Source organism: Lytechinus pictus, chromosome 15 (assembly GCF_037042905.1).
Source record: "Lytechinus pictus isolate F3 Inbred chromosome 15, Lp3.0, whole genome shotgun sequence".
NCBI classification, from domain to species: domain Eukaryota; kingdom Metazoa; phylum Echinodermata; class Echinoidea; order Temnopleuroida; family Toxopneustidae; genus Lytechinus; species Lytechinus pictus.
Window position 1 is genome coordinate 22,472,151 of NC_087259.1, and position 27,988 is coordinate 22,500,138.

Sequence of the window (27,988 nt, forward strand, 5' to 3'; positions counted from 1 at the left end):
TGCAATAACACTTGAACGCTACTGGAATCCTTCAATCTGATTGGCTGATAGTAAATTTGTTATAGAAATTGTGCATTTGTTATTATAAAGAAGTCTTTATGGAAAGGAGCCCTGATATCAGCCTCTCCATCAGAAATCAATTCACTCTTATCAATATCATAATCTCACATAGACTTTATTACTCCAACATTGGGATAAAGTTGGTTGTATTCATCTTTTCTTTAATTAGACATTAAACAGTTGTGATTTGATTATATGGTAATAGAAGAATATCATGCTGTAGTTGGATGTGATAATACTACACCTATTGCACTCACATGTCTGCTGGAAAATTTAATTGACACCAATTCCCAATCGTAATCGAGTAGATATATGCAAAAGAAAATTAGAAGTAGATAAATTTAGCAGGGAAAATTTTGGCGACGAAAATCCCTAACTACTAGAAAATTAAATTAGTGGCTAATCATATCATTTACCACGGAAGCTGCTTCCAAGGTTTCATTCTTCTTCTTGTCATTTTAATTAAAGTGCATTTTCACTAGCTGCGGGTATAGTGCTTTTTAAAAACATAAGCATATATAAACATTCCGAGTATTAACATATATACATATACAAACAGACGCAAAATAATGCCCCCAACAAAAAAAGAGTAAAACTTATCTACAATGTATTAAAACGAACTATTACTGAATTACCATCCAAAGATTTCAGCATGGACCCTATGATTTCACTAAACCAAAAACAAGATTTTATACATGTCCACTACGACTCTCAGGGGTCTTCCACGTGGCCGAGTATTTTTCATACCCTCCCCCTTCGTAATTCATTGTTATTAACCGCGAATAGAGAAATATATTTCGGTTTACATGAAAAAAAAATATGCGAAGCCGGAAGTCTTCAATATAAATAAACATCTTTATAGAAGAAAAAAAAATAGAAAAACGATCTCCTGATCCCTCGACCTCGTGGATCCTCCCCGACTCACACGACTAAGTTCTTCTATGAAAATGGCTACTACCACTGTTTTTCTATTCGTCCTTGGTTCCTGTTCACTCTCAACTCACCCCCTCCCACTCTCACTAGCTTGGGTATCCCCAAACACACATCCATATTCTCCTTATAAAGACATGGTATAATACAATTTGCAAAAAAAAAAATATATTAACATGCGTAATCATCGATAATGGGATGATGCAAATGTTACATGATGGGATTGGTTAGTACATCCGCTCTCAAGAAATTATTCCATGTTATCCCTCGCAATCTTGAGATACCACTGAAGAGAGTCGTTCATACTCAATTTGAAGGGCTGTCAGTTCTTGTCGTTTCTATATTTTGAAAAGAAATAAAATAAGTTTGAAATGTGTCGATTTGAATTAAAGTAAAATTGACATTTGCAGTGTCGAGAAGCGACATCAATTCAGTGCTGAATTGTTTCCGTAAATATCCTGATAAAGATTGTATGAATAAAAGCTTGATGTATTGAATAAAGCATGTAAGAAGAAGCTAGGATGCTACGACCAGTTACATATTTATTCTTTTCGACCAGTTAGCCCACACATTTAATTGCATTCATGATTTTCTTTCTCTTTCGATGTATGTTACAATTAGTAAATTTTGCCAACTTTTCTTATACGAGTGAGAATTTTTTTTTTTATTAATCAAAGAATCACCTTTTCCAGTTCGTCCGTAAGTTGGTTTATTCCCTCGTCAGCAGACCGGAAATGGAAGGCATGGTGGGATGACGAAGCCTTGGATGACTTTTCAGTTTTCGTCATCCCACGAGAAGATTTTTGCATCATATGACTAGAGCTCAGCGTCATTTGACTCGAATCAGTGTCACCGTGACCAAGCTGACAGCAGCACAATGGCAAAATCTATGTTTAAGGAACCAAATCAAAACAAAATCAACAATATTGATACATTAACACATTTGGTTAAAATGATAATGAATAAAAAATACAAAAACAAAGAGAGGGGGAAACAGAGAAAAGGGACAAGAAATTTTAATATCATGAAGAGGCATGAAGGCAAAGGTTTATAGGGTCGGGATTTTAGGGCTTGTCCTTGGTGTTATTAGAAGAGGGGCAATTTTGTGCTTGCCTCGAGCGTCATCCCCCCAAATCATACATCATTGCCCCCCCCCCCCCCCCGCTCGTCATTTCAAGCGGAAAATGAAAATGGTGAATGCCCTTTCCCAACATCCTTACCTTCGGTACAAATACCAGACACAGAACGGTAGTGTTCGCAAAGAGAATGGCACAACCGAAGATGATGAAATAGACATCGATCTGGTACATGAACACGTTGATCATTGGAACGGATATCGCCATCGTTACCGCTATCGTGTATACAGAGAACGCAATGTACTTACCTGGGATTGTGGATAGAAAACACTTTCGGTCAAATTCTGGAGAGAGGGGGTGAGGTTTATGCGACTATTAGTATTAAAGGATACTAGGGGGAATAATCTGACGCATTGGGAATTCTCTTCCGCTCGAAGATCAATGTGAACGCCGAGTAAATGTAAAAACAAATAAATTATGATATAGTAACCATACTAACGACAATTCTGATAATATGAAAGAATATTTCGGTAATGCCAACAGTGACCGCTATGATTGATGTTATACCGTCCCAATATTAGACAGATTTACTTTGAAATTATATATCGGTTTGGGGATCATACTCTTGTCATAGGCTGCTGATGTTGCTGAGTTGCAAATTCAGGAAGTGTAACACATTTTACAAAGGAGGCATCCTATTTTTTCTTTCTGCAGACGGCATAACATTTTCGGCAATATATCTTGTAAAGGAACACAAAGTGGCTCGACATCATCATTAACTATAGCAAAAACAATCCTAACGGGGACTTTTAAATTGCATGTTCCTAAATAGACATCACACAGAGAGCAAGGTGGGATAGCGGACTGAAAATATGATATGACGTCATCATGTGGACGTTGGCCCGTCGGCGTGCGGTCTTAAAGTTGGTAATACATGGAAGTTAGTCAAGACCTTACTATCATTCAAATAGGAGACGGTCACATCTCTGGTTTCCCAAGCCAGGAAGATACCAAACATGAGAAGGATACCCTTGATACCATACATGATGAGCTGAAAGATGATCTGATTGGATGATTCACACGTCCGCACAGTCGGTACGATGTATAATTCTTTGTTTGGATCGGCTGTATCAAGCTACGAATAAAAAAAAACGCATTGGGAATTATCTTCCGCTTGAAGATCAATGTGATAAAACGTGAAAATCTTCTGTTTTAATGTCAAAATCTTTAAAGTAAAGAAACCCACCCAAACACACTCTTACATGGGTGCAAATCCTGCCCAAGGTGGACGGTAAAGAAACCCCGGGGGGCACTTACATTGACGAGTGAATACCATGCGCGACCCCCAAAAACACGTAAAAAGGATGTCTTTTTCAAGATAGGGCACGTTACGTACGTAACGTAATAAGGGTGCCAAAAACACTAAAATAATGAAAAAAGGGTAACTATTTTTGCTAGGAAAGCTACGTGTTTAGGGTAAAATTTGCGAGGGTGTAAAAAATCAAGACTAAAATGTTTTTATAAAGGATGTAATTTTTGCCCCAAGAGTCAACACTACGTGTTTAGAGTACGATTTGCACGAGATGTGGGAGGTGGGGCTGTACTAATAAACCCAATGATGTAGGTATATAAATGTAAAACCGACGACCGTGACATAACAATATCGCTGTACTTGTTTAGGGGTCAATTCAGGGAATACTTGCCAAGAGCATCGTTTTGTTTCCAATACTTGTTAATGGTAGGGTTTGAATTCACACGCCAATACTTGTTAAGGGGTGCATTTTCAGAATATGGAAAATACGTGTTTAGGGTGCTTTTCGAGACCCCATGGTCGCGCATGGTATCCACTCATCAATGTAAGTGCCCCCCCGGAAAGAAACCCACTCTTTAAACTGTCTGCAAGTGTGGACACACATTCCCGTATTAGTATGCAAGGTGAGACGATTCTATATGGGAATCCACCGGTAACCGAGGACGTTAGGGGCAATTTATCGTCGATTTGCAGTTGACTAAAACACCGGGGACCATTCCAGTTTTCGAAATGTCCCCGGTGCGATAGAAATGTATCACTTTCTCGTCTCCGATTGTAAGGGATTTAAAGCACACACACTAAAAATGCACACACCCTCACGCATCTGCGCGCACCCACACAATACCGCATTCACATCATACAGTATATCTTTTTCGGTACATGGAATAAAAAATATATGTATTCTTCCTTTTAGATAGAAGATAGCTGATTCGTCTCCATTAGGAATAGAATTCAAAATAAAATGATCAAGGCATCATGCATATATTACCTGAGCGTTTAAAGAGTGTGACGTCACGTGAACGTCATCGACCACTACTCGAAACATGATGATAATTATGTCAGCAAGTACCAATGCGCAAACCCCAAGAATGAGCTTAGAATCTGGCAAGTTCTACAAAATAATGCAAAAGAAAAGAAAAAGAATACAATAAAACCTTGATCACTTTCATCAATACGGAAGAACAAAATGGAATATTTGCAAACTCAATTCTCGTCAACAATTGAATACAAGATGCAATAAAAATTATAAAACTTCAAATACTCAACAAAAATAGTCTCCTTTATCGCATGCCCATATCGCGTGAAACAAGTTACTCACATGAGTCGCAGATACAGGTAGCTTAACAGCGAATTCTATGCAAACCCCGATGAAAAAACACATGAAATTCCGGTGTAAGAAGAAAAAGAATCTACTGAGTTAATTTCAATCGTTGGGATTGCTTGTCTGTTCACACTTTACAAAACTTACAATCTTTTTTAGTCTTTCCACGGCTTTCTTGAAAATTGCATGGATACGATAAGTCTTGCTGAAGAGAGCCCCCAACGATAGAGAAATGCCAATACTGATGAGGCTCGTCTGGACCTAAGTTCAAAATGAGTATATATATATTTGATTATGACAACAGTATATTTGTGTCGTAACCATCATGATGACGAGAGGCACATTTTGACGATTTTTTCAATAACTGTTTGATTAAGACGTATCAAATGAAGGTGAGGAAGTATTTGAGTGTATGATGAGATGGACATGAGTATTTTTTTATAAAGTGGTACATAAGAACGGGTATTTTAGTATGATTAAACGCTTTTCTTTTCGCTACATGAAAAATATATGGGGGTGGATGGGATCGCCCACATGGGATGAAAAAATATGATGACAGATTCATATTGAAAAACAGTTATAATGGGCATGGTAATTGAAGTACGTTTTATTACTGCGATAAATAGTTGTAAGATTAAAACGAATAGATCTGAGTGAATCAGAGAAGAGGACGATAATCAGATGATGGCTAACCTAGCTCAATATATCATGGGAATCGATATGATTATATGAAGAGGAATCTACGTAGGTTTAAACTCACGTGACACAGAACGATGATACTACGTTCGCTGTAAGACGATGTGTCGAGCCCAGGAATGAGGGTAGCAATGTAAAGCATCAGACAACCGATAAAGATTAGGTTGTTGAGTATCGGACTTGATATTTTGATTGTTCTGGGGAAAAAACAAGACGTCAATTTTGCTATTTTTCCATGTTGCATATTTTCTCACATTTATTAAGAACGTCTAAGAAACGACGCTCGACGAATTTTAAAATATAGAAAAGGTATTGTCAGGCTTTTGTCGAAAATTGGTGAATTGAAAAACACTAGTTTGGTCCTGGCCTCCTGGACTTTTGAGCAGAAATATGATGCAATATAAATGCTATGGATCATCATCATCGTCCTGGACTATGGAGAATAAACTTTTGCAATTTTTCGTCAGTTCCGAAACTAACGAAGAATTCAATTTTCGACAAAGACCTAGTTGTTCATTGTCATCTGGCCGGCATTTCTAATCAATTTACTGAGTCGCGTCGCGGTGCAAAAACTTTCTTGTAATACCAACGAAACCGACTCCGAACCGAACGCTGATATTTAATTCGAAACAGTTTGACTGGTCTGGAGTCGGTTTTGGCGGTTTTACTGTGGAATATGACCATGGTAACGTAATATTTCCCTTCAAAACAGACCTATACTCCCTGTAATGGATGTTGAGTGCGAGGAAGATGAGTGATAACACTATACCGACTCCAGACAGAGAGTAGATGACGATCTGAACACTGGAGGAAACTCTCTCATAAATGGGTTGGTATGTGATCCCATCAACAGGTTGCCTCCCATCTGCAAGTATGTTTTTCGGAAAGACGCAGTATGACCACCATGAATTTAAAAATACACTCTTAAAACGTTGGGCAACATACTGTCCACACAACAGTCGGTTAAAAAATATCCAACTCTGGGTAGCTTTTAACCAATACTGTGTAGTTTTCACCCAAAGCACTTTTTATTGGTTTAAAACTGTCCAGAATTGGATAAGGTTTTAACCAATTGTTGTGTGGACAGTATATGTTGCCCAACATTTTTAAGAGTGTATACATAATAATAATGAAATGTTTTTTTTAGATTTCAATCGCCTTTTTATATTCTGAATTTAGTACTCTTCTCGTCATATTCTTACATAATTATCTCAACATTTATCTTACTTTATTTTAACCTTTCCGTCTACTCCTATCAGTTTTTGTTGTTTCCGTTCCTTTTTGTGTTGCTTTTTGCTATTGCTCTGCAGTTATTTTTCTATTCATTGTTTTAAAAAAAAATTCTTCCTGATCCTTTTCATCTCCTTTTTCTATTTTATTTTGGGTTTCTCCTCCTCATCCTTTTCTTCTGTATTCTCTTATTCTTCGTCTTCTCCTTCTCCTCCCCTTCCCTCTTCTTCTTCTTCTTGTTCTTCTTCATCGCTTTCTTGTAAATCTATACCTAATTCATGTTAAAATAGATATGTCGATACCGAATAACTCTTTACACCTTTTCCTTCTTATCTTATGCAAAACATTTTCTCCATGTAAAACTTTATAATACTGTATTCCAACCTTTCCACGTCACTGATCTATTCCCCACGGAATGGAACATCCCATCCTTATCTGAATAAGCCATGATCTTTAACACATTGGACCCTGTCAGGATACAAGAAAATAAAGATTTATTTTGCAACTTAGCTTCTAACTCTACTCAACCATGTCCCGTATTCTGAATTGAGGTTTAACTTAGACCACAGTCTAATCCTGTGCTAAAATTACGGGGAGCCAAAAAAAAAAAAAAAAAAATGCTTATATTGTTAGTTTGTTTCCTGTTGCTTTCATAGTGACGAAAAATACCAAAATAGTTCAGTTACTTATCATTCCCCGACAATTTATGAAAAATGAAAATGAGTGTCAAATAAATTGATGAATTGGATGTGTACTGTTAGGGATTTATGCCCCAATGGGATCTCCATGGTTAAACCACAACAGGGTTTAATTTAAACCTGAGTTCAGAATACTGGCCTATGGGTTTATTTGAATTCCAGAAATTAGATACAAATATATAAAATAGAGTAATCAAAATGCAATAGTAATGATAAACGGATGAAATTTGGAAGAAGACCCAATCCAGCAATGTTTATACATAAGATAAAATGATATTGTTCTTTAATACAATGAATAATTCATTTGATGAAGGATGGCAACTGCTGGAGAGAACTTATCCATGGAACTCGGGAATACTATACCCGACATGACTGAGTGTATGAAGAATAGAAAACGAAACATAATGGTAAGTAATAAATACGTCTAAGATAATGATAATTGTAGTGGTAGGATTAATGGTAAAGGTAGTGATACAACAATTTACTATTGCTTTTTTTCTACTTTTATTGATGGGTAAGGTTAAGAGTTAATAAAGGATAAACATAAAAATCTAATCAAAAAGTGCAAAGCACGTGAGTTTCTTACCAACGGACTGTTCTACATAGACTAGTGAACTTCTGATTCCCATGGATCTGATTTCTACCTTGTCCTGAGCAATGCATTAAACATAATTATAAGAGTTGATATAAATAAAACCTCTCAGATGGTAGTCTTGTTCGTGTAATTCATTATAGCTATGCACACTTGGTATTCATGGTAGTTATTTATGTGCAGATCTGCAATCTTCATTAGTATATTACATTCTATACATGTTCAGTACTATCCAGTGGGACATCGGATAATCAACATTCGTATACAATTTAGATATAAACTGCTCACATCAATGGCTTTTCGTCAGAAATCATGATAATAACGTTATTTTATTTTCAACTTATTACCGTAAGACCAATGAACGATATTTTCCCAGCATGCTTAAAGAACACCTCCGCCATTTCTTTGTCCATGTAGGTAAAATCATCCAGTCTTCTTGGTCTGACTGTATCCCCATCATTGTTATATGGCTGTTGTTCTACATCTACTATAGATGAGTTTAGTATGAGCGCCATGGTGATGAGGTTGTCATATGCATAAATGTCGCGGGAATTGTCGTCCATCTCGTGAAGTGCGCGTAAATATTCTAGGTGATGAGGTTGCGGCTTCTGAATTTTGAAAAGGCATGAAAACATGGAAAACGAAACAAATTTTTGTTCTCGAGTAAGGAGGAAAATAATATCAACAATAAGTATGGTACATGTTTAGTCGTAAATTATGCTTTGGAAGTGATTTCTGTTACAACATTTCGAATACTCTTTTTGCAATATTTTTTTATTCAGCATTTTTTTGTCGTCTTATTTCGATTTGAATCTAATGTACGGTAAGTCCTCTTTCTCCTCCTTCTTTCCGCATTCCTCTTGCGGTCATCTTACTTATTCCCTTCTTCTTCCTCCTCCTCCTCCTCCAATTTCTTCTTTTCCTTCCTCTTTTCTTCTTCTTCTTATTTTTCTTTTCCTCCTCCTCCTTCGTCTTCTCCTCTTCTTCATCTTCTTATAATTCTTCTCCTCCTCCTACTCCTTCTCCCGTATTCTTTGTTCAAAGCCTGATTGGTCTTCTTCCTTGTTTCTTTTCACACTTACCATCATTACCCAATGTAAGATTTCTTTCACACCCCCAAAATAATGCGTCAATTATGTTTAATTTGAATTCTTATTTCTCTTTCTTTAATGATTCTTTCTATTTTCGAGATTTAACTTACAACACCGTTGAAATCAATTGACTCAACATCCGAGACAAATTGATCTCCATCGAAACCAATGTGATTCTCCAGCATCATCTCCATCTCCTCAGAAGTACATGGGACTGCCTCCGGGTCATGGTTCTTCCACCAGCCGTCAGGAAACCACCCGGGTATGATCCAGACGTACTTTGAGCCGTAAAGCCCTTGCTGATAAATCTACAAAGATTCATGATGTCGTTTAAAAGGGAATAGATAAATAAATAGATGATAGTAAAGCTTGAAATATGAAAATCGCGGACGGTAAAATATCGTTGAATAAACTGAGGAATTAATTGTTTTGATCCTACTTCCCTGTTTAATGTGTCAAATAAACACAAAGTTTCATATACATTTAATTTATGACTTCATAAGATGGAACAGGCCAATATGCATTATTTTTTACCTATTACACAAAGTTCCTAAACATAATATTTTCTCAGCGCATCGTTTCCGTAATTGCTTCACAACAATTGGCATTTTCAAAGCTATAAAGGGCCTTTTCACACGGGAATCCTTAATCATCATTGTAATGATGATTGCTATTGTAATCGTGACTGTAATTAGCGTTCTTGATTCTAATCCTGTTCTAGTTTGGTTTCACACGTGCTAAATATTCGTTATTAGCCTTATTTTTCACTGGAATCATCATTCAAGTTACGATTTTTTACCGTGTGAAAGGGCGGATTGATCGGCTTGTGTAAATATTTCCGTAAGATTGCCCGCCCTTCCTCATAATATAATTATATAATAAATTTACTCTTTTACACTTCATGGTGTGTCAGGCACATATTGTAGGTTGGCCTACAATGCATATTATTTGAATAAGAGTGAATTATAAAAAAAGAAAAATCGAGTAAATTGGGAGAAATACCTTGCAAAAAACAATGGCGGCTTGATCTGGCAGGAACCCGGCAAATATAATCCTAGCATCATGACGCTGCCAGATAAAAAAAGCGGATGAAAAATATAATCCATTTTCATCAGAAACCGATGATTTTGATCCTTTGAGATGTGATACAGAGACTATAATACAGCGACTACTCAGAAATTATAACTGGACTTTGTAATTAGATTTTATATGACGGTAAATTTGAGAAAAAGAAAACTCAATCTGGCACATAAATAGTGGAATGTCACTTCAGTTTGTAGGGATTTATTTTGTACTTATATTTACACTATCAAACACTCGCAATTTATAACATACCGTGCACATTTTCTTGAACTCATTTGAGCTTCACACGATTTATCCAAGAGCGGTCCATTTTGATCAATAGGGAGTTTTCGCTTTTACTAAAGCCCCAGTCACATATAGACACGGATTCTCACGGATCAACACGGCAATGCCGGCATGATCCGGGGAGGTCCGGGATCGTTTTGCCCCGGATTGAGCGTTGATGACTGTAAACACGGTATCTACACGGCATCTTCACACGGATCTACACGGACCATGCCGGCAGAGCACGTCGTCAACACGGACCAACACGCCAGCAACACGGACCTACACGTCAGCAACACGGACCAACACGTCAGCTACACGGACCAACACGTCAGCAACACGGACCAACAAGTCAGCTACAAGGACCAACACGGACCAACACGGATCAACACGTCAGCAACACGGACCTACACGTCAGCAACACGGACCAACACGTCAGCTACACGGACCAACACGTCAGCTTCACGGACCAACACGTCAGCTCAAGGACCAACACGGCAGCTATATTGACCAGCACGTCAAATGAAAATCTGCTCATAATAATGAGCTGATATTTATTTTATTTTTTATTTTTTCTCATCCTTGTCGCAATATTATATTATGTTGTTTTTAAAAAAAGATATCAAAACTCAAAACTTCCTTAATCAGTAAAAACGCTTTTTTTTTTAATACAACACAGTTTACTGTTTTAACAGTAGTTGTTGAGTACTTTAAATCTTGAATGACAAATTTTATTTTGATTTGATTTGATATCACTTTATTGAAATCAGAATAAAGGAAAGAAATTTACAAAGTCAATAGAAAACATAATAAGAATTGAAATAGGCCCAGATCATGACGCATAACTGTCGATGCAGGGCAGTAGTATGAAACTTAATGTACAATTTCGATGTAACAGGTACATAACAAATACATATAACATATAAAAAAATGAAATGTGAAATAATAATAACAGACAAAGTTGGGGGTAAATATTAGAGAAAAAAAAAGAGAAAAAGAATTATTAATACATGCACTAAGTTTACAAATATTAGGTTGGGGCCAATCTCCACAGCGTAAGAAAGTATCCTGAATTATTCAATTATCCATTTAATCATAAATAAATTAAGCATGTTTGTGCCAACTGTTTAACAACTACTGAAAAGTTCATAAAGTAAATAGCGTTGTAAAGATTTGATGGGGAAAAAGAACACGGACTGCCAAGGATACTCCAGGCGGCCACACGGACCTACACGGCAGCTACACGGACCTACACGGCAGCCACGCGGACCTACACGGCAGCTACACGGACCATCCCGGATGGCTTTGCCAACCCGGCAGTCCACGGATGACGCCGGATGTTTTTGACAGTCAAAAACTGCCGTGTTGGCCTCCCGGACGTTCAAGGACCAACACGGACCTCCAAGGATGCCCAAGGCGCCAACACGGATCTCTCCCCGGACCACCCCGGATCAGATCCGGGACGGTCCGGGGTCTATATGTGACTGGGGCTTTAAGCGGAAACTCTCTACAACGCATCGATTCTTTTGGAAATGCAATTGAAATCAAAATGAGGCTTTTGTCGAAAGTTGGTGGACTGGGACAGCAGATCATCCGAAGATTTACTACGGAAGAACAGTCGCAAATATGTTGTTTTCCACAGACAAGAGATTCCGAAGCTGTCCCGGTCCATATCAACTTTCGACAAAAGCCTATCAGCTATCCATTGTGATTTGACTTGCATTGTCAAAGGAATTGGTGCGTTGTAGAGAGTTTCCTCCGAGGAAATGCAAAAGGTCCGGTTTGTGATTACAGAACACGGTCCCGTAGCGATTAATCGCTAAATGAAATGGCCTATCACGATCATCGTTGCATGTGCATTTAGCTCAGTAGACTGATGAGGAACCAATCAGAATTTCCCTTTCATGTTACCGATTAATTGCTAACCATTTTGTCTGAATATGAATGCAATGAAAATTGGGAAGACGCCAGAGTGCGGTAGCAAAACCGTAGCATAGATCGAGTTCGACATGTTCGAGCATGTGCAGAAGGTGCGTTCGAGTGGATCCGGAATGCTCTGCCAACTTATCGCCACACAATCAAACACATTAGATCGTAAGCTCCTTAGGCTTATAAAACAAAGACAACAAGAGAAAACATGCACATACACAGGTACATGTACCTTCAAACTTTCAAGTTGGGTTTCTGCACTGTTGATGTCGTTCACGGCTTCAGTAGCGAGAACGGTGACGTCAATTTGACGTAGTAGAAGTGTCAGCTGCTTCGTATTCTAAGACAACACAGAACAAAAACAACAATGACGTTAGCATAAACGAAAAAGAAATGCTACGTCTAAGCGGAAACTTCCTAATCTAGCGTTCACATCGTAGGCCTATCGAGCAGGGGCGTCGATCCATTTTTCAGATTGGGGGGGCAAAATCATGAATCAACTTTCCAAAGGCGTTCGATCACACAAAACAAACAGACTCAAACACACACACACATATGCCTATATGTATATATATATAGATTATATATATATATATACACACACACACACACACACACACATCTCAACAACAAATTAAATTTTAAAAAATTTAAAAAATAATAGATGCGAGCACGAAGCGCGAGCTGAAAATTTTGATATTTTGATCTTAAAAAACAAAGAGTTTAATTGACGTTTTTAATAAAGAACAAGAAATATATCCAACAAAAGATTATTGCAAATCGAAGTGGGAGTTCTTTTGAGGTATAGAACTAAAAACGGGACATTCTATTCACCTATTCAATCATTAAAGTATAGGGTTTTGCTACAGAAATGATGCGAGCGCGAAGCGCGAGCTGAAATTTTTTTATATTCTAATCTGAAAACCGGACATTTTGAGCACGATTTTAGATGAAGAACGAGTTGTGTATCTCAATCTCGCTTGCTGATTTCTGTGTAACACTACAATCTTATTTTATTTTTTGCACATGCGGAATTATTGGGGGGGCAAAACGATATGTTTGCCCCCCCCCCAATATTTTCATTGGTGGGGCGGTTGCCCCCCCTGCCCCCCCATGATCGACGCCTCTGCTATCGAGCTTACCTCTCTAAAGTAGTCTGTATCTTCAAAGATAATGGCTACTCGACTCCATCCCATTTTCTTGATAAAGGCTACCCTAACTGGGTTGAGGAGATCTTCATCCACCGAGATCCGGACAGTCAAGGGGTAGTGAGTGCGATCATTGAGGGTGCTGGAGCTTGCAATCACCACCTGTAGGGTGTAAAATGTAATTGCTTGTATACAAGAAAATACCTCTTTGCGAAAACAAATCGATAGCCTGAGAATGAGGGAACAACTGTTGCAGGAATTCTTGTAAAGACTTTTTGGTGAATAAATCCAAAGAGTTTTAAGACATGGAGAACCATCCAACAATTTCCCTTTATAACCACTTTGATGCCGCAATGATAAAATATGTTACACATGTGTTTCATTGCATATTTCTCGCAGATTTTGGACAAAAGATTCCTGCCTAACTACAGACTTACAGGCGCATTACAAAAGGAAACATGCTTTTGTAATGATAATTACTTTACGCTGCTTCTGGTCGGATAATATGAGCAGACACATTGCTCACTTTCACAGGGGACAGCAAAAATGAATGTTGCAATATTTCTTGTAATATGATTTGAAATTAATCGACTGGCCGCACTTGGCCGCAATTCTGACACATAGCATCACAAATTCATACAATCCAACAAACTAATCATAACGTTTTTAAAGTGTGGAAGTGTGTGGGATTTTGTAAAATGTTGATTTAAAAAATGTCAAATTATCCGGTTTTATCACATTTTGAAACTGTTATCAGTCAATATTTCGCCCTATATAAGGACACAATCCGCCTTTGATATATATTTCGTCATGTGTTCAAAATCTATGTTGTGCTCGAATAAAAATGGAAATATCCCAGTTATATTTTTTCGCCACAATTCATTATTCAGTTTTCCATGAAAGTGGCGGCATCACAGGTCGCCACCAAAGGTTACATTGCACCTGTATATTTCTTTTGTACTTCTTTAGAAATTGGAAGCTATTTGCATATCGTTGTCCCTCCATTCCTTTTACCTCCATGATAAATTATAGAACATGTATAAAGAAAGATAAGTTTTGAAATCACTTTCCTTGTCTTACTTTCAAATTATACTTAATTTTCTTCTTATTTTTTTCTACGTATTCTTGTTTTCTTTCCTTTTTGGTAACTTTCAAGGCTCTGGAAATTTAGGTCAGTTGAGATGTAAAACATATACATGCATTTTACTCTGAATAAAAAAATGCGCAGCCTAGAAAAGGGTAAGTGAATGGACTAGATTTTCACCATGTTCTTATAGATCACATTTCTTTTTACAGTCCTAAATAATGGCTTCTTTCTTAACAACGTTAAAGTGCTAAAAACCTTAATGGTAAATAGCATTTGTTCTGGCTGCTCCCTCATTGTGGATGTTTTCCAAACATTTTTCATGGACGGAGAATCATAACAACTCGGATCGGTAACCAATTAAGGACTTAACAAATCCAAAACCTAACACACTTGTTTTGATTTCCACGACATTGGAGAGTTTTTGCCTCCACCAAGCATGACGCCTAAAGAACAAATCTATTGCCAAAAGCCCTTCATCATGTCCATGACAAACCAGTCTTTGTCAAACATCGGTGTATCAAAACAGCAGTTTCTTCCGTGACTCTGGACAAACGAAATATTCACAAATTTTCGTCAGCTCCAAAATTTAGGACGAAACTGCTGTTCTGGTTCACCAATAATACCTCCTAGCTATCCATTGTAATTTGATGGGTATTTTCAATACATTTTCTGCGTTCTTGAATTCGTCGTGCGTTCCGGAGGGAAAGTTTGCTATTGTCACAATCGCAACGGGGTTGGCTTTGTGAACAAATCAAGGCGACGCAATCCAAGGGTAGGGGATATTTTAGTGGAACGTGCCTGTTTCACATTGTGATTCCTGGTTGATGTGCCGGTAGGTGTATGCATGCTCCATCGATTGATCATTGTTATCTCTATTTTCATGGTTATGAGTTTTAGAGGGCGCTTTCTCATGCTTCTGCCACACTCAAGGAGCTCTCCTATTCAAGTCTTCATTACATTTGGTTGTATCTTTATATGTTCTGTTAGCCGTGCTGTTTTATAGTACATTGCATTCTTTTGAGTGCTCACAATGACTGTGATGGGTCAAAAGACTGTGACTCGAATGGTGACATTTAGAAAGGCATCTACCAAGGATTTTCACATTCGAGTAGAATCTTAACTCACTGTCATCACTTCTCAACAATGGCAAAAAAGCACATGCAGTCGGGGGGGGGGGGGTGGTTCAGTCAAATATATTGCTGTATATGCGTGACCGAAAAAAAAACGGGTCTAAAGGGGTGTTTTTCAGTTTTTTTTACCCGGGGTCATATTCTGGCGATAACTTGTTTAGGAGCCAAAATGTGTAAATAAAGCCCGCGAAAAACTCGTTTAGGGGGTGTTTGGAAATAATTTGGTCACGCGTGTGTACAGCAATATTTGACTGCCCCTCCCCCCCCCCCCGCCCCTTGGTCATCCAGTATTCAAGACCAACCCTTATAAATCTGGGTCATATACAGCTAAAGAAAAACCGCCTGCCAATGAGCTCTCATTATTGAGGGAAACAACATATTGAGGTATCGAGGTCGGCGTGGAGGAGTGAAAACTAGAAGAAAAGAGTGTAAGAATCTGAATGTGATAACTGTAGATTATGCTTCTACTGAGGTTATCGATGTGAATAGTGGTGATGATATCCTACTACATATTTGTCATTGGAATGCTAGTTCGCTTAGAAAAAACTGCTTATTCTGTTGGACTGTATTATTTACTACAAAGTTGACATTATGTTCCTCACGGAAACTTGACTGACAGATAGCGATGATGCAGTCATTGCTGAAGCTACCACAACCTGGCTATACTTTCATCAATGTCCCACGTACTAATGGCCGTGGTGGAGGGGTATGCGTCTTATTCAGAACAGACTTAAAACTTCATCAGGTAAACAGTATTTCTGACTTCCCAACATTGGAACACTGTATTATTACTGACAAAGCTCGTTCGGTTAAAGGAAACCAAAAACCAAGAAGAGAAGCAATCTTATTGGAAAGAGTAAAATGAGAGGAACAATAAAAAAAAAGTTTCATCAAAATCTGTTATGAAATAATCAAGTAGTGGACGTTTAAAAAGTCTTGTTGTACTTTCTATGGGGATCATCAAATTGGCAAACGTGCTTCAAAATGGCTGATTTTGTGGACAACTCTTCATTTGTTTATTTTGTACAAAAAAATTCAGATTTTCCTCATTATCTTTCAAATTGCATCTTGCCTCCTGAGCATAACATATGTCATGGGAAAATATAATTCATATCACATATGTCAAGGTCAGGAGGAACTGTGAAATATGTAAAATGAAGGGGAAAATCTGAAAAGTACAAAACTAATGGAGAGCTGTCGAAATCAGCAATTTTGAAGCACGTTTGAGGATCTCCATAGACAAAGTACAACAAGACTTTTTAAACGTCCATAACTTGCTTATTTCAAAACCGATTTTGATAAAAAAAAAAATTAAATTGTTCCTCTCATTTTACATGTTTTACTTTTTTCAATAAGATTGCTTCTCTTCGTTGGTTTTGTTTTCCTTTAACTATGTTGCTGCCTACCAACCACCGCCTGCCAGCAGCAACGGCCTTACAACATCAATGTTTTGGCTGAGTTTGACAGCTTCAGTGACGAACTGAATCAGACACCTGGCAAACTTATTCTCGTTGGAGACATAAACGTATGTCCTGCAGGGCCCTGGGAACGTTTTTTAGTGGGGGTGCTGACATGGATTAAAATGCAGATTCACTTGCTATGCTAGCTGCTTCTTTCAGCAGATTCTTTAAGGAAAAGATTAGTTGCTTGAGGAAATGCATAGATGATCTCAATGTCAATGCTCATCAGGAAGTTCTGAGTTTCCCAGATAGAGAGGTTCCGTCACTCTTAAATTTACGACCATTCACTGTGAAAGTCCAGAAATTGTTCTAATGTTCGCCAAAAAAACCCCCAAAGAAACGAGTCCCTTTGATCCTCTTCCGACTTGGTTGATGGTGTGTCACCTCCGTATTTTTCAACTTAGGCTGACGCACATTATCAACGCATCGCCGACATCAGATTAATATATTCCCGCAATGTCAGGGAGTTGCATCAGTCTTGAAAAAGGACTTAAGAAATTACAGACCTATCTCTATCATCAGATTCCTGGCTAAGCTTCTTGAAAGAGTTGTCTCAGCCCAACCAATGGATCACATTGATGCTGACCATCTGTGTATTTTCAATTTGATATGTATGCTTTTGAATTTCATTTCTTTTATACTGCATGTTGTTTTTCTTTTTTGTTCACCATGTTCACCATTGTATTATGATTGTTATATGTATTTTTATATGTACAGTGCTCTCTCGAAAAGCAGTTTTTATGTACTGAAGAGACCACCTTGTCTAAAGAAAACAGAAATAAATAATAAATAATCTTGGAGACCCAAGACAATCTGCGTATAAAAGGAATCGCAGTTGGCCTATTGAGACAGCGTTGGTTAGTCTGCAGTACGATATTCTTTGTGCTTTTGATTATCGTAAGTGTGTCATTCTGCTTTCGTTGGACACGTCATCTGCTTTTATACCTTAGACCACAACATTTTGATCAAAAGTCTTAAAGATGACTATGGTGTTACTGAAAGAGAATTGAGCTTGCTGAAGTCTTATCTTATGGGACGAGTATCGCATACGTGAACATCGATGGGGAGAAGTCATTATGGTGTCCCACAATGATCAGTAATGGGTCCACTGGTGTTTACGATGTATTCAAAGCCAGTATCTGACATTCTCCATAGATATGGAGTAGACTACCGTGTATATGCTGATGACATCCAGCTTTTCCTGAAATTTGATCCATCATTGCCGGACTATTGATTCTGCCAAATGCAAATTAATAGAGGTCATGAAAGAAGTTCACACATGGATAGCATCAAACAAGCTGAACCTTAATCAAGACAAAACAGAGCTAGTAGTATTTGCTTAAATTAAGGTCCATTAGCGTCTGCTGAAGGACTTTAACCTTACATGATAACACTGCGTTGCGGTCACCACCAGATCTTCGCATGCTTGGAGTCGTCTTTGACAATCACATGCTGCTTGATGATCATGTTCCCAATGTCAGGAATGTTATAATAATATCATCCTTGAAATTACAGTCCAACAGCTTGGTGTATCATCGTACTTGTAGAATTGTGCAGGAGTATGTACAGGAGTATGTATCAAATATGTAATCTAAGCAGAATCAGGAAATATCTCGATGAAAGCACTGCGCATGCTGCTGTACGTACCCTGGTCCTGTCACCTCTAGACTACTGCAGCGGTCTCCTTTGTGGCACTACAACTAAGAAAATCCATCGTTTTCTGCTACTCCCAAACCATTCTGCTCGTCTTATCTTATTTTTTTGTCAGCCCGAGAACACTCACACCTCAACACTACGCATTGGCTCCCTGTACAACATATAGACTCCAGTTTAGACGGCTACACTTGTTTTCAAAGCTCTTAACGGACATTTGCTCTCATACCTGTGTGATCTCATTCATGTAAATGTCGTGGGTGGGGGTTGGACCTTGCTAAGGGACCGGACAGTTCAATAAAGAAACCGGGACACCAGATCTAGGGCAGTTTCATTTAATCGGCGTCATAGGAAACATAAAAAAAAACCCAAGGTCAGAAAAAGGTCAATCAACTGCTTCAAACTACAGGCTGCCACTACCAGTACAACAGACTGCAACCCACAGACTGCAAACTCCACAGCCACTGCAAGCCCCACAGTAGCTCACTACCAGCCACTGCCACCCACTGCCACAGGTAGACCCACTGCCTATTGGACCAGCTGAAGTCCCAATTCTCCCAGCGAAGAAATCTCCAACACACGTTTAAAACTTCTCGTGCTCTGCCTACAAACACGTCCGTGCACGTAGATTATCAAATGCCTTCTCCTAATCAAACCACACCCAAAGGGCTATCACACGTGAAACGGTACGAGTACGACCTAATTAAAGATGCATATATCAATGCGCTTCAAAAAAAAGTAAATTCGGCAATCTAAGATCTAATACCACTAAAGTAATCCATATCTGAGGATGTCCATGCTGCCAAGCGCGCTTTCTTAGCCATTGCCCTAAGAGCATTGAACAGTCACACTTTCCCGCTAACGCCCGCTTGCCAGCATTGGTCTTTCAATGTTCTTTAATTTTACATTCACTTGTTTTATTGTAAATTCTTTATATGCAGTGCGCTTTGTACCTTTCCAAGAAAAAACGCTATAAAATATTATTATTATTATTATCATCAATTATTATTGTGGGGAATAGAGAATAAATTCTTAAAATAACAACCAACAGATGCTATGTAAAACAAATATCAATTTCCATTGAATATTACCTGAACGATGTTGTATTCGGGAGCGATCTCATTGACCACGGTAGCAACAGAAGAAAACATCGGGCCCCACGTCATCAAAACCGGTGGTCCATATGAAACGAAGTCATGCAAGCTACGTAGAGCGTTCGCTGGATTCCCCTTTTAATTATAATCATAATTCTAAGTGATTAAATGCATGGTAATATACTGATACATTATTTATCGACAAAACACCAAACATCATAGTTTGTCCTACTTTCGCTGAGTTTGATAATGATGTCTTGCCTTATGATGCTGAGTGGGTAAAACTAGACTAACTAGGCTACAAATGATTTGAATTAAGATTCATAATTTAATTACGATGATTTTTTTTAACTTCTATCATATTGTTTGTTAATTGTTAGTTAATAAGGGGTGTTTTTTATCAACATTAATCGTCATGATCTATCGACACTCTTTACAAACATTTAGTTATATCAAATAGGTGTTTACCCCCTTCCCCCCCCCCCCCCCCCCGCTCATATTTCTTACCATTGTCCAATTCCAGCGCATGCGTAGTTCGTAATTATCGAGGATCCCTGGTAATTCGTTGACGTGGTCAATTGCTGTCTGGACGGTATGGGGTAAGCTCTCGAAAGCCCAATGACCCTCGATCGGAAAGAAACCACCAACATAGATGGGTGTTTTCGAGATGGACAATGACTCCAATGACGAACTGGGCATCGATGTCGAGGTTGACATCGTGGTAGAATTGCTCGTTGAGGCTGACGCCATCATGAGTGGGCATGATAATAAGCAAACAAGCAAATACATGTAGATGGAAATTCCTGATGTGTTTTGCATCTTCAACAGTGCTGTTTCAGTAGTTCTATATGATTCATAAAAAAATATAAATACAAAAAGGATGAATTATTATCTTTTTCCAAATATTTTTCCATTTTTTTTACTCCTCTATCAGCTATCTAATTGCGAAAACAAAACGTCATCTAAAAATGAATAAACCTGAAATGACTCTTGAACCCAATCTCTCGTAATCCAATTTCTCACCTTATCTTTATATAAATAGAGGTTGAAATAAAATCCATATGATTTGGTACACTCTTTGTTATTAAAAAACCCCATAATATAGTAAGTATATCTTTCATGAGTCTCATCCATATGGGACTGAATGTTTTTCCTCAAAAAGCAAAAACGTGAATGTTTTATTCAACTTTCATTTAAATAGTTTATGCTTGATCAAAAAAAAAAAATGCATCACCACCGTTACATCACTGAATGTGTCATTTCATTAAGATAGCATATTATTCCTGTGCTTACTATCATTGCTCTTCTGAATTTTTCCTGAATATACATAATAGGACAAAATTATTTTCCTCTCTTTTCTCAAACATCCTTGGCGTTCCAATTCTGTTCTTCTCAATTACACTTCTTCCTATTTTTTCTGCTCAGAATTTCTTTCTGTCATCCTTGATATTGATGCATTTTATTCATACCTGACTTCTTTGATACTTTTTTTCCATAGTGCATCACTTTCTCATCCTAATGGGCACTTATTGAAAAGTTGTTCAAAATTTTTCAATAAAGGAAACTGTTCCATATACCCACCATTCTAAAAAAAGGCATTGAGTGAAGTAGACGAAATTACTCTGCTGAAAGCTAGGAGTTGTGATATAATAATTCTGAGAGACAGGGCGTGACTAATTTTATTACCGTCTCCAAGGTTTTAGATGCGATCTGACAATGAAGGAATTTTATCAGAAGAGAGACATTATTTGGCGTCTGGTGAATGGAGACGGGAAGTCTAACACTATTTTTCTTTATAGAAAAATTATACTTTTTAATGTTTTAAAGTTCTTTGCCCATTTTTCACATTATATTTCATTTAAATTTTTACAGGAGTAGAAAATGACACATACAAAAATGCCCGTACATCACATTCACCACACATGTATGAATGTACATCATATCTACAAAATAGTTTAAACAAACTTGCATTTCAGATGTTGATGTTCCTGGCCGTCCATTGTTGTTGATCGGATCGGCCCTAAACTATATTTCTCACTAAAAAAAGGTTTTCATTTCTCCAAAATATATACCTCTTTTTTTTCACAAAACATCCTCTCTAATGCTAGAAAACTAATATCACTTAAGGAGATTAATACCTCGCCCTATGTCGTTACCATGGCAACGCAGTTTTCAACACATTTGGAAAATTAATATTGGAAGATTAAAGTTTTTGCAAAATTTCTTTAGCAATGGTAAAAAGCCGAGGAAGTATTTCAAACAGCAATAAGTTTTCCCCGGTTTTGGCAGTTACACGGTGTTGCCATGGCAACACAATTCCTACCCATTTGGAAAAGGGAATTGCATTTTCTTTTACCCGGAAAGGCGGAAATCAATATTGGTGCAAAATTTCATCAGCACTGACCACAAACTGGGGAAGTAGTTTAATCCGCAATGAGTTTTGCTGCGATTTTGGCCATTATATGGGGTTACTATAACAACACAATTTCTGACGAATGTGAAAAATGTGTCTTGCACATATGTGTGAGCTAAATTTCATGAGCATAGATCTTAAAATGAAGAAATAGTTAAATTCGCAAGTTATTTACAAATGAATTATTGTGATATGCCACTACCATAGTAACTCAATTTCCAACACATGGGGAAAAAATGATGTCTTTACCTCAAGACCGATTTGTGTGCAAAATTTCATGAATTTTTGTTTGAAACTGAGGAAGTAGTTCAATCCAAAAGATTTTTTATATGATATACCGTTACTATGGCAACATAATTTACGATACATACGAAAAATGTGTCTCATGCATCTTTACCTCAAGACCAATATGTGTGGCAAATTTCATGACAATTGGTTCAAAAATCTATGAAGTAGTCCGACTCGACCGCAAGATTTGTACCTAGTTTACGCCTTACGATAATGGTGTTGTTGCAATGGCAACGCGATTTCCGACATGAGCAAAACAATGTGTCTTGCACATCTTTACTTCAAGACCCACGTATGAGCCATTTTTTTTGTGAGAATTGAAAGAAACTGAGGAACTAATTCGAACCGCAACATTTTTACCTAATTGTTGCCATGATATAATGTTAACATGGCAATACAATTTCTCAAACATGCGAAAAATGCACATCTTTACCCAAGACCTATGTGTGTTCAAAATCCCATGAGAATTGGGTAATACGTGAGGAAGTAGTTCGAACCGCATGGCTTGCACCGGACCACCTGCCCAACCGCCGATCGACCATACCCTGATTCCTATATAAATACATATTATACACCTTATAAACTTCGTTTGAAGGGTATGATGTTAACATTTTAGCCATGATAGTGAAATCGAGAAAGTGCCTCAATTCTTAAACCCCTTTATGATATCATCATCTTCAGAGTTAAAATTATCTAACGTACTGATCATGAGGCATGGGTGTCAATCCGGGGGGGGGGGGGGGGGGAGATGGGTGATATATCCCCCCCCAAAAAAAAAAAAAACAACAACAACAACTCAGGGGGGTGTCGTGTAAAATCATCCCCAAATATTTCGAGGGCACGAAAAAAAAGTATATCTCCAGAAAAAAAAATCGATGAATTTATAAAAATACATGAAATCAATAACAATTGACAACACAGAAAAAACAACGAAATTCGTTCCCCAAATCAGTTAATCCTAAGGTGTTTTTTTCTGAAGTTGACAATCCCGTTTTGAAAACAGTTAACACTCTCATCTGAATGTGATAAGTGAACTTGCCGATATAGGGTCATTTCGGGTGACATTCGTAATTCCGAAGGTTCGTTATTCTGAAGGTTCCTCACTCCGAAGGTTCGTTAATCCGAAAACAAAATAAGGTTCATTATTCTGAAGGTTCGTTAGTCCGAAAACGCAAACAGATTCGTAATTTCGAAGGTTCGTTAGTCCGAAAACGAGATAAGGTTTGTTAATCCGAAGGTTCATTAGTCCGAAAATGAAAAAAAGGTTCGTTTTTCCGCAAATGAAATAAATTCATTTTAGTAACAAAAATATGTTCTTTATTCCGAAGGTTCGTTAGTCCGAAAACGCAATAAGATTCGTAATTCCGAAGGTTCGTTAATCCGAAACCAAAATAAGGTTCTTTATTCCGAAGGTCCGTTAGACCGAAAACGCAATAAGATTTGTAATTGCGAAGGTTCGTTAATCCGAAAACCCAATAATATTCGTAATTGCGAAGGTACGTTAGTCCGAAAACGAAATAAGGCTCGTTAATCCGAAGGTTCGTTCGTCCGAAATGAAAAAAGGGTTCGTTTTTCCGAAAATGAAAGCAATTAATTTTTGTAACAAAAACGGTTTTGTTATTGAAAAATAACAGGATATTATGCTGTAATGATTTCAACGGAGGATTATACATGTGTATGTTGTGGTCAAAGCAGATATTGCATCAAAAATTGGCGCTTGGATCAAACATCTTAACGTCGATTTTTTTCTGAACAATTGCGGCCTGATCGAACGAATGGATTAAGAATATTGGGGACTGTGTGTCAAGATAAGGGGATTTTTATAGGTTCTGCTGCTTTTTTCAAAAGGAAAAATGCCCTTTTTTCAAAATGAAGTGTGCCCTTTTTTCGAAATTAAATGCTCTTTTTGAAATACAACACAATACATTTCAGGTTAGAAATTCACGTGTTTTTTTGCTCGCACTTCGCGCTCGCTTCAGTTATTATGTAATAAAGAACTCACCCTTTTTCTGGTTAGAATGTCTAGATTTCTGATTGGAATTTCGTGAATTTTCAGCTCGTGCTTCGTGCTCGCGTTAATAATTGGTTAAATAAACTTCTTTTTCATGAAAACGAGAACTGCTCGAATGTTTAATTTTCATTTCTTATTGAAATGTCCAAAAGTTTGAGCTTGTGATTAGCGCTCGCAACACCTCGCGCGGGATGCCCTTTTAATAGTATAGCCTAATTAGCCCAATAATTGACATAAAAGCGAGTTTATAACTTCAGATTTTAATTTTTTTCCAACCGCGGTGAAAGCCTAAATATATAATAACAATCATAAATCACTTCAAAAAGGCTTTGCCCAACTTAATTACTACAAAACACACAACGACATCACTTGTGGTGAAAATATCAACAAAAGGCCCATTTTGACATATGAAGAGCTCAATTGCAAAAGGAGTTAGATCCATTTTTTATCAAATTTTATTTTCTTTGTCTCAATGTATAGATTTTTTGTCGCTCTTATGATACCATTAAAACGCAAAATGGCAAAGAAAAATTATTATCATTTTTTTTTTCAAAATGGGTTAGATCCATTTCAGTTTGTTTGCATAAGGTGTTAGATCCACAAAGGTAATTTTTGAAAGAAAATATAACCAAATATAAAGCCAGGTAGATTTCTTTTTATACCAAATTTTATTTTCACATGGTAGGGTAGTTTGTCATGACAATTTGGTTTGGCATAAGAATATTGCAATATGGGAGAATAAAAAAAAAATCTCGGAATGGTCTCATTTTAGAGTAGATCTAACCCCTCATGCTAACAAACTCTTCATAATATAAGTGCCCCTTTTTGGCTTTGCCCCCCCCCCCCCAAATGAAAAATATGTTCCGCCGCGCCCCTGCCTTCCCATCCTCATAATAATTGAAAATGAAACGGTGTTTCTACCCCCCCCCCCTCCACCACGCTTGCCCTTCCGGTTTCCCGGCTTCGCCACAGATTATTTCATATTTTCTGATTAACGAACCTTCGGAATAACGAACCTTATTTCGTTTTCGGACTAAACAACCTTCGGAATGACGAACCCTATTTCGTTTTCGGACTAACGAACCTTCGGAATGACGAACCCTATTTCGTTTTCGGACTAACGAACCTTCGGAATGACGAACCCTATTTTGCTTTCGGATTAACGAACCTTATTTCGTTTTCGGATTAACGAACCTTCGGAACAACGAACCTTATTTCGTTTTCGGATTAACGAAACTTCGGAACAACGAACCTTATTTCGTTTTCGGATTATCGAACCTTCGGAACAACGAACCTCATTTCGTTTTTGGACTAAACAACCTTCGGAATAACGAACCTTATTTCGTTTTCGGACTAACGAACCTTCGGAATGACGAACCCTATTTTGCTTTCGGATTAAAGAACCTTCGGAATGACAAACCCTTATTTATTTTCGGACTAACGAACCTTTGGAATGACGAACCCTATTTTGTTTTCGGATTAAAGAACTTCGGAATAACGCCGCAAATGTTCGGATTAACGAAACCTTTTTCTTTTTTGGATTAACGAACATCGAGGTATACGCAATTTACGTGTTCTGGAATTACGAACCTTCGGAATTACGAAGTGTAACCGGTAATTTATGCATCATAGATAAATACATATGTTTAGGCCCTCTCTCATTTCGATGGTGCATAAAAGCAAATTTGCTTTAAACAACAAATGCATTTAATATGCTTTAATTAACATGACTAATTTAGCAGAAGTTACACAGGTTGGGAATATATCTTCATCAATAATAATTTGTCTCTTTGCTCGTTATGCACTTGCTTTTTGAAACTTTGAATGAACATGCAGATTGAAGAGTACCAAAGCAATAATCCAAAGTAGTAAATTACGCAGCCACGCATTTCAGGCGATCCATTGAAATTTGAGCTTACGCTATAACGTGAAGATGGTGTATAGGCCCTAAATTTAACAAAATAGATTTGACTTACATATACTATTTGAAAAATTGAAACTTTGATGGTACTACGTTTTTGTTTGTGTCATGTCAACAGTCAGAATCTTACACGAGATAAAAAAAATAATCATGTAGTAATCTCATAGAAATGTAATTTTGACCTTACAAAGAACTGTATTTTCATGTTTTTATCTATGATCAATAAACATGATAAATCTGGTCTCTTTGGTTGTTTCGGGCATTTATTATGCTATTCCGTATTCAAGTAGTCCTGCTATATTTTTCTGTAAATGTTTTGAGTTGTTCTTTTTCTTAAAATAAAATAGGCCTACTTGTTAACTTGAAACTTGTTATGTGTTACAATGTTTGGTAATTTTATAATAAAAGTGTACTACAATATTATGGCCTAGAAGGTGATTTTAGTATGCTCTAAAATGCGATTTTCGCATGTCAATTTCTTACCGTGGGAGGGGGGATACCCCCCTCAGTCCCACGCCCTTGCCGAGAATCAGACACCAATCCTCTCCCCCAATCATCACAAGAAATCGACGCCTGTGTCATAAGGACATCAATTTTGAATGAGCCTTTTTGTACATCTCGATAAAATTTAAATATATTACATCAAAATTTCAGGAGAAACTTTTAAAACTGTGGATAACATGGAGAAAGAGATAATTTAACGCTGCATGGAGGAATATTTAAATCGAATATAATAAAATGTAGGAAAGTTAATGATAATGGTTATCATTAAGTAAGATTTATTACGTCTATCACTGAAAATATATCGAATTAACAGTTTACAGCTAGAGGCGCTCATTAATGACGTTTAATGTACCGAAATAATAGTCTTGTTTTAAGAAAAAAAATCTCTATGAAACCAAAAATATGAATTTTTGTTTTTCTTACACATCCAAACTAAACTTAGAACTTGCACTTAATTTGTATTTTAGGTTTTATCATGCTTAAATCGGTTTAGTTTAAACTGAGAACTGAGATTTCGGAGAACTTGAAGGATCTTGGCAGAATGCTTACATGTAAGTGCTTGCGAAATACAATTGATATAAATTCCGGGCTGGATTACATCTTTACAATTGAAAATTAAAACTTGTCGAAATAATTCACTTACATTTTCTTATTAGAGTAAAAGTCAGGCGAGAATCAAATATTTTACCTCCATGGCCGAGATGATATGATGATGAACCAAAATTCAACGCAACATCCAAGGTAAGCCCCATCCGACTAGTTTCCCGAACAAACTTTGCTTTGCATGCAGATGTCTTCTAATACGAGAAAAAAAATCACTTCCGTCCGACGTCGATTTCGATATGATCGGAAAAGTCAATAAGTGGTAAAATAAAGGAATGAAAAGTGCTGCATTTTGCCTGTCATGCTACCCCATGCTACCAAGTGATTTTATGGGACCCAAATGCGCATGCGTGCGTTAAGGTGTATGGTGAAATTACGTGAGTGAAGTAATATG

General features: G+C 37.4%; 1 protein-coding gene across 3 annotated transcripts; it reads right to left on the reverse strand.

The window, feature by feature from the left end:
• Positions 1-27,913, reverse strand: LOC129277173 (gamma-aminobutyric acid type B receptor subunit 2-like). 3 transcript variants are annotated; one of them, XM_064110485.1, is made up of 18 exons: positions 27,680-27,913; positions 20,362-20,698; positions 19,852-19,989; positions 13,425-13,592; positions 12,515-12,622; positions 10,009-10,074; positions 9,117-9,314; positions 8,263-8,523; positions 7,910-7,973; positions 7,010-7,093; positions 6,110-6,260; positions 5,460-5,592; positions 4,847-4,960; positions 4,367-4,489; positions 3,024-3,201; positions 2,211-2,374; positions 1,674-1,877; positions 1-1,328 (listed from the first exon to the last, which is right to left on the reverse strand). In XM_064110485.1, exons 2-18 carry the CDS (start codon positions 20,671-20,673, stop codon positions 1,251-1,253), a joined length of 2,544 nt encoding a protein of 847 aa, XP_063966555.1. In that variant the 5' UTR covers positions 20,674-20,698; positions 27,680-27,913; the 3' UTR covers positions 1-1,250. The 3 variants fall into 3 exon arrangements, with proteins under 3 accessions (XP_063966555.1, XP_054769361.2, XP_063966554.1); XM_054913386.2 differs by having other exon boundaries at positions 27,635-27,835; XM_064110484.1 differs by having other exon boundaries at positions 1,161-1,328; positions 2,211-2,369; positions 3,019-3,201; positions 27,680-27,835.
• Between the last annotated feature and the right edge of the window lie 75 nt (positions 27,914-27,988).

What these genes read in the sequence shown, in the direction of transcription:
- LOC129277173 (XM_064110485.1), bottom strand. Translation starts at nt 20,673, where the DNA reads ATGCAAAACACATCAGGAATTTCCATCTACATGTATTTGCTTGTTTGC. An exon ending in CTATGTAGAACAGTCCGTTG is followed by an intron (nt 7,094 to 7,909) that starts GTAAGAAACTCA and finishes GTATCCTGACAG; the next exon opens with GGTCCAATGTGTTAAAGATC. An exon ending in GTCTGGTATTTGTACCGAAG is followed by an intron (nt 1,878 to 2,210) that starts GTAAGGATGTTG and finishes CCTTAAACATAG; the next exon opens with ATTTTGCCATTGTGCTGCTG.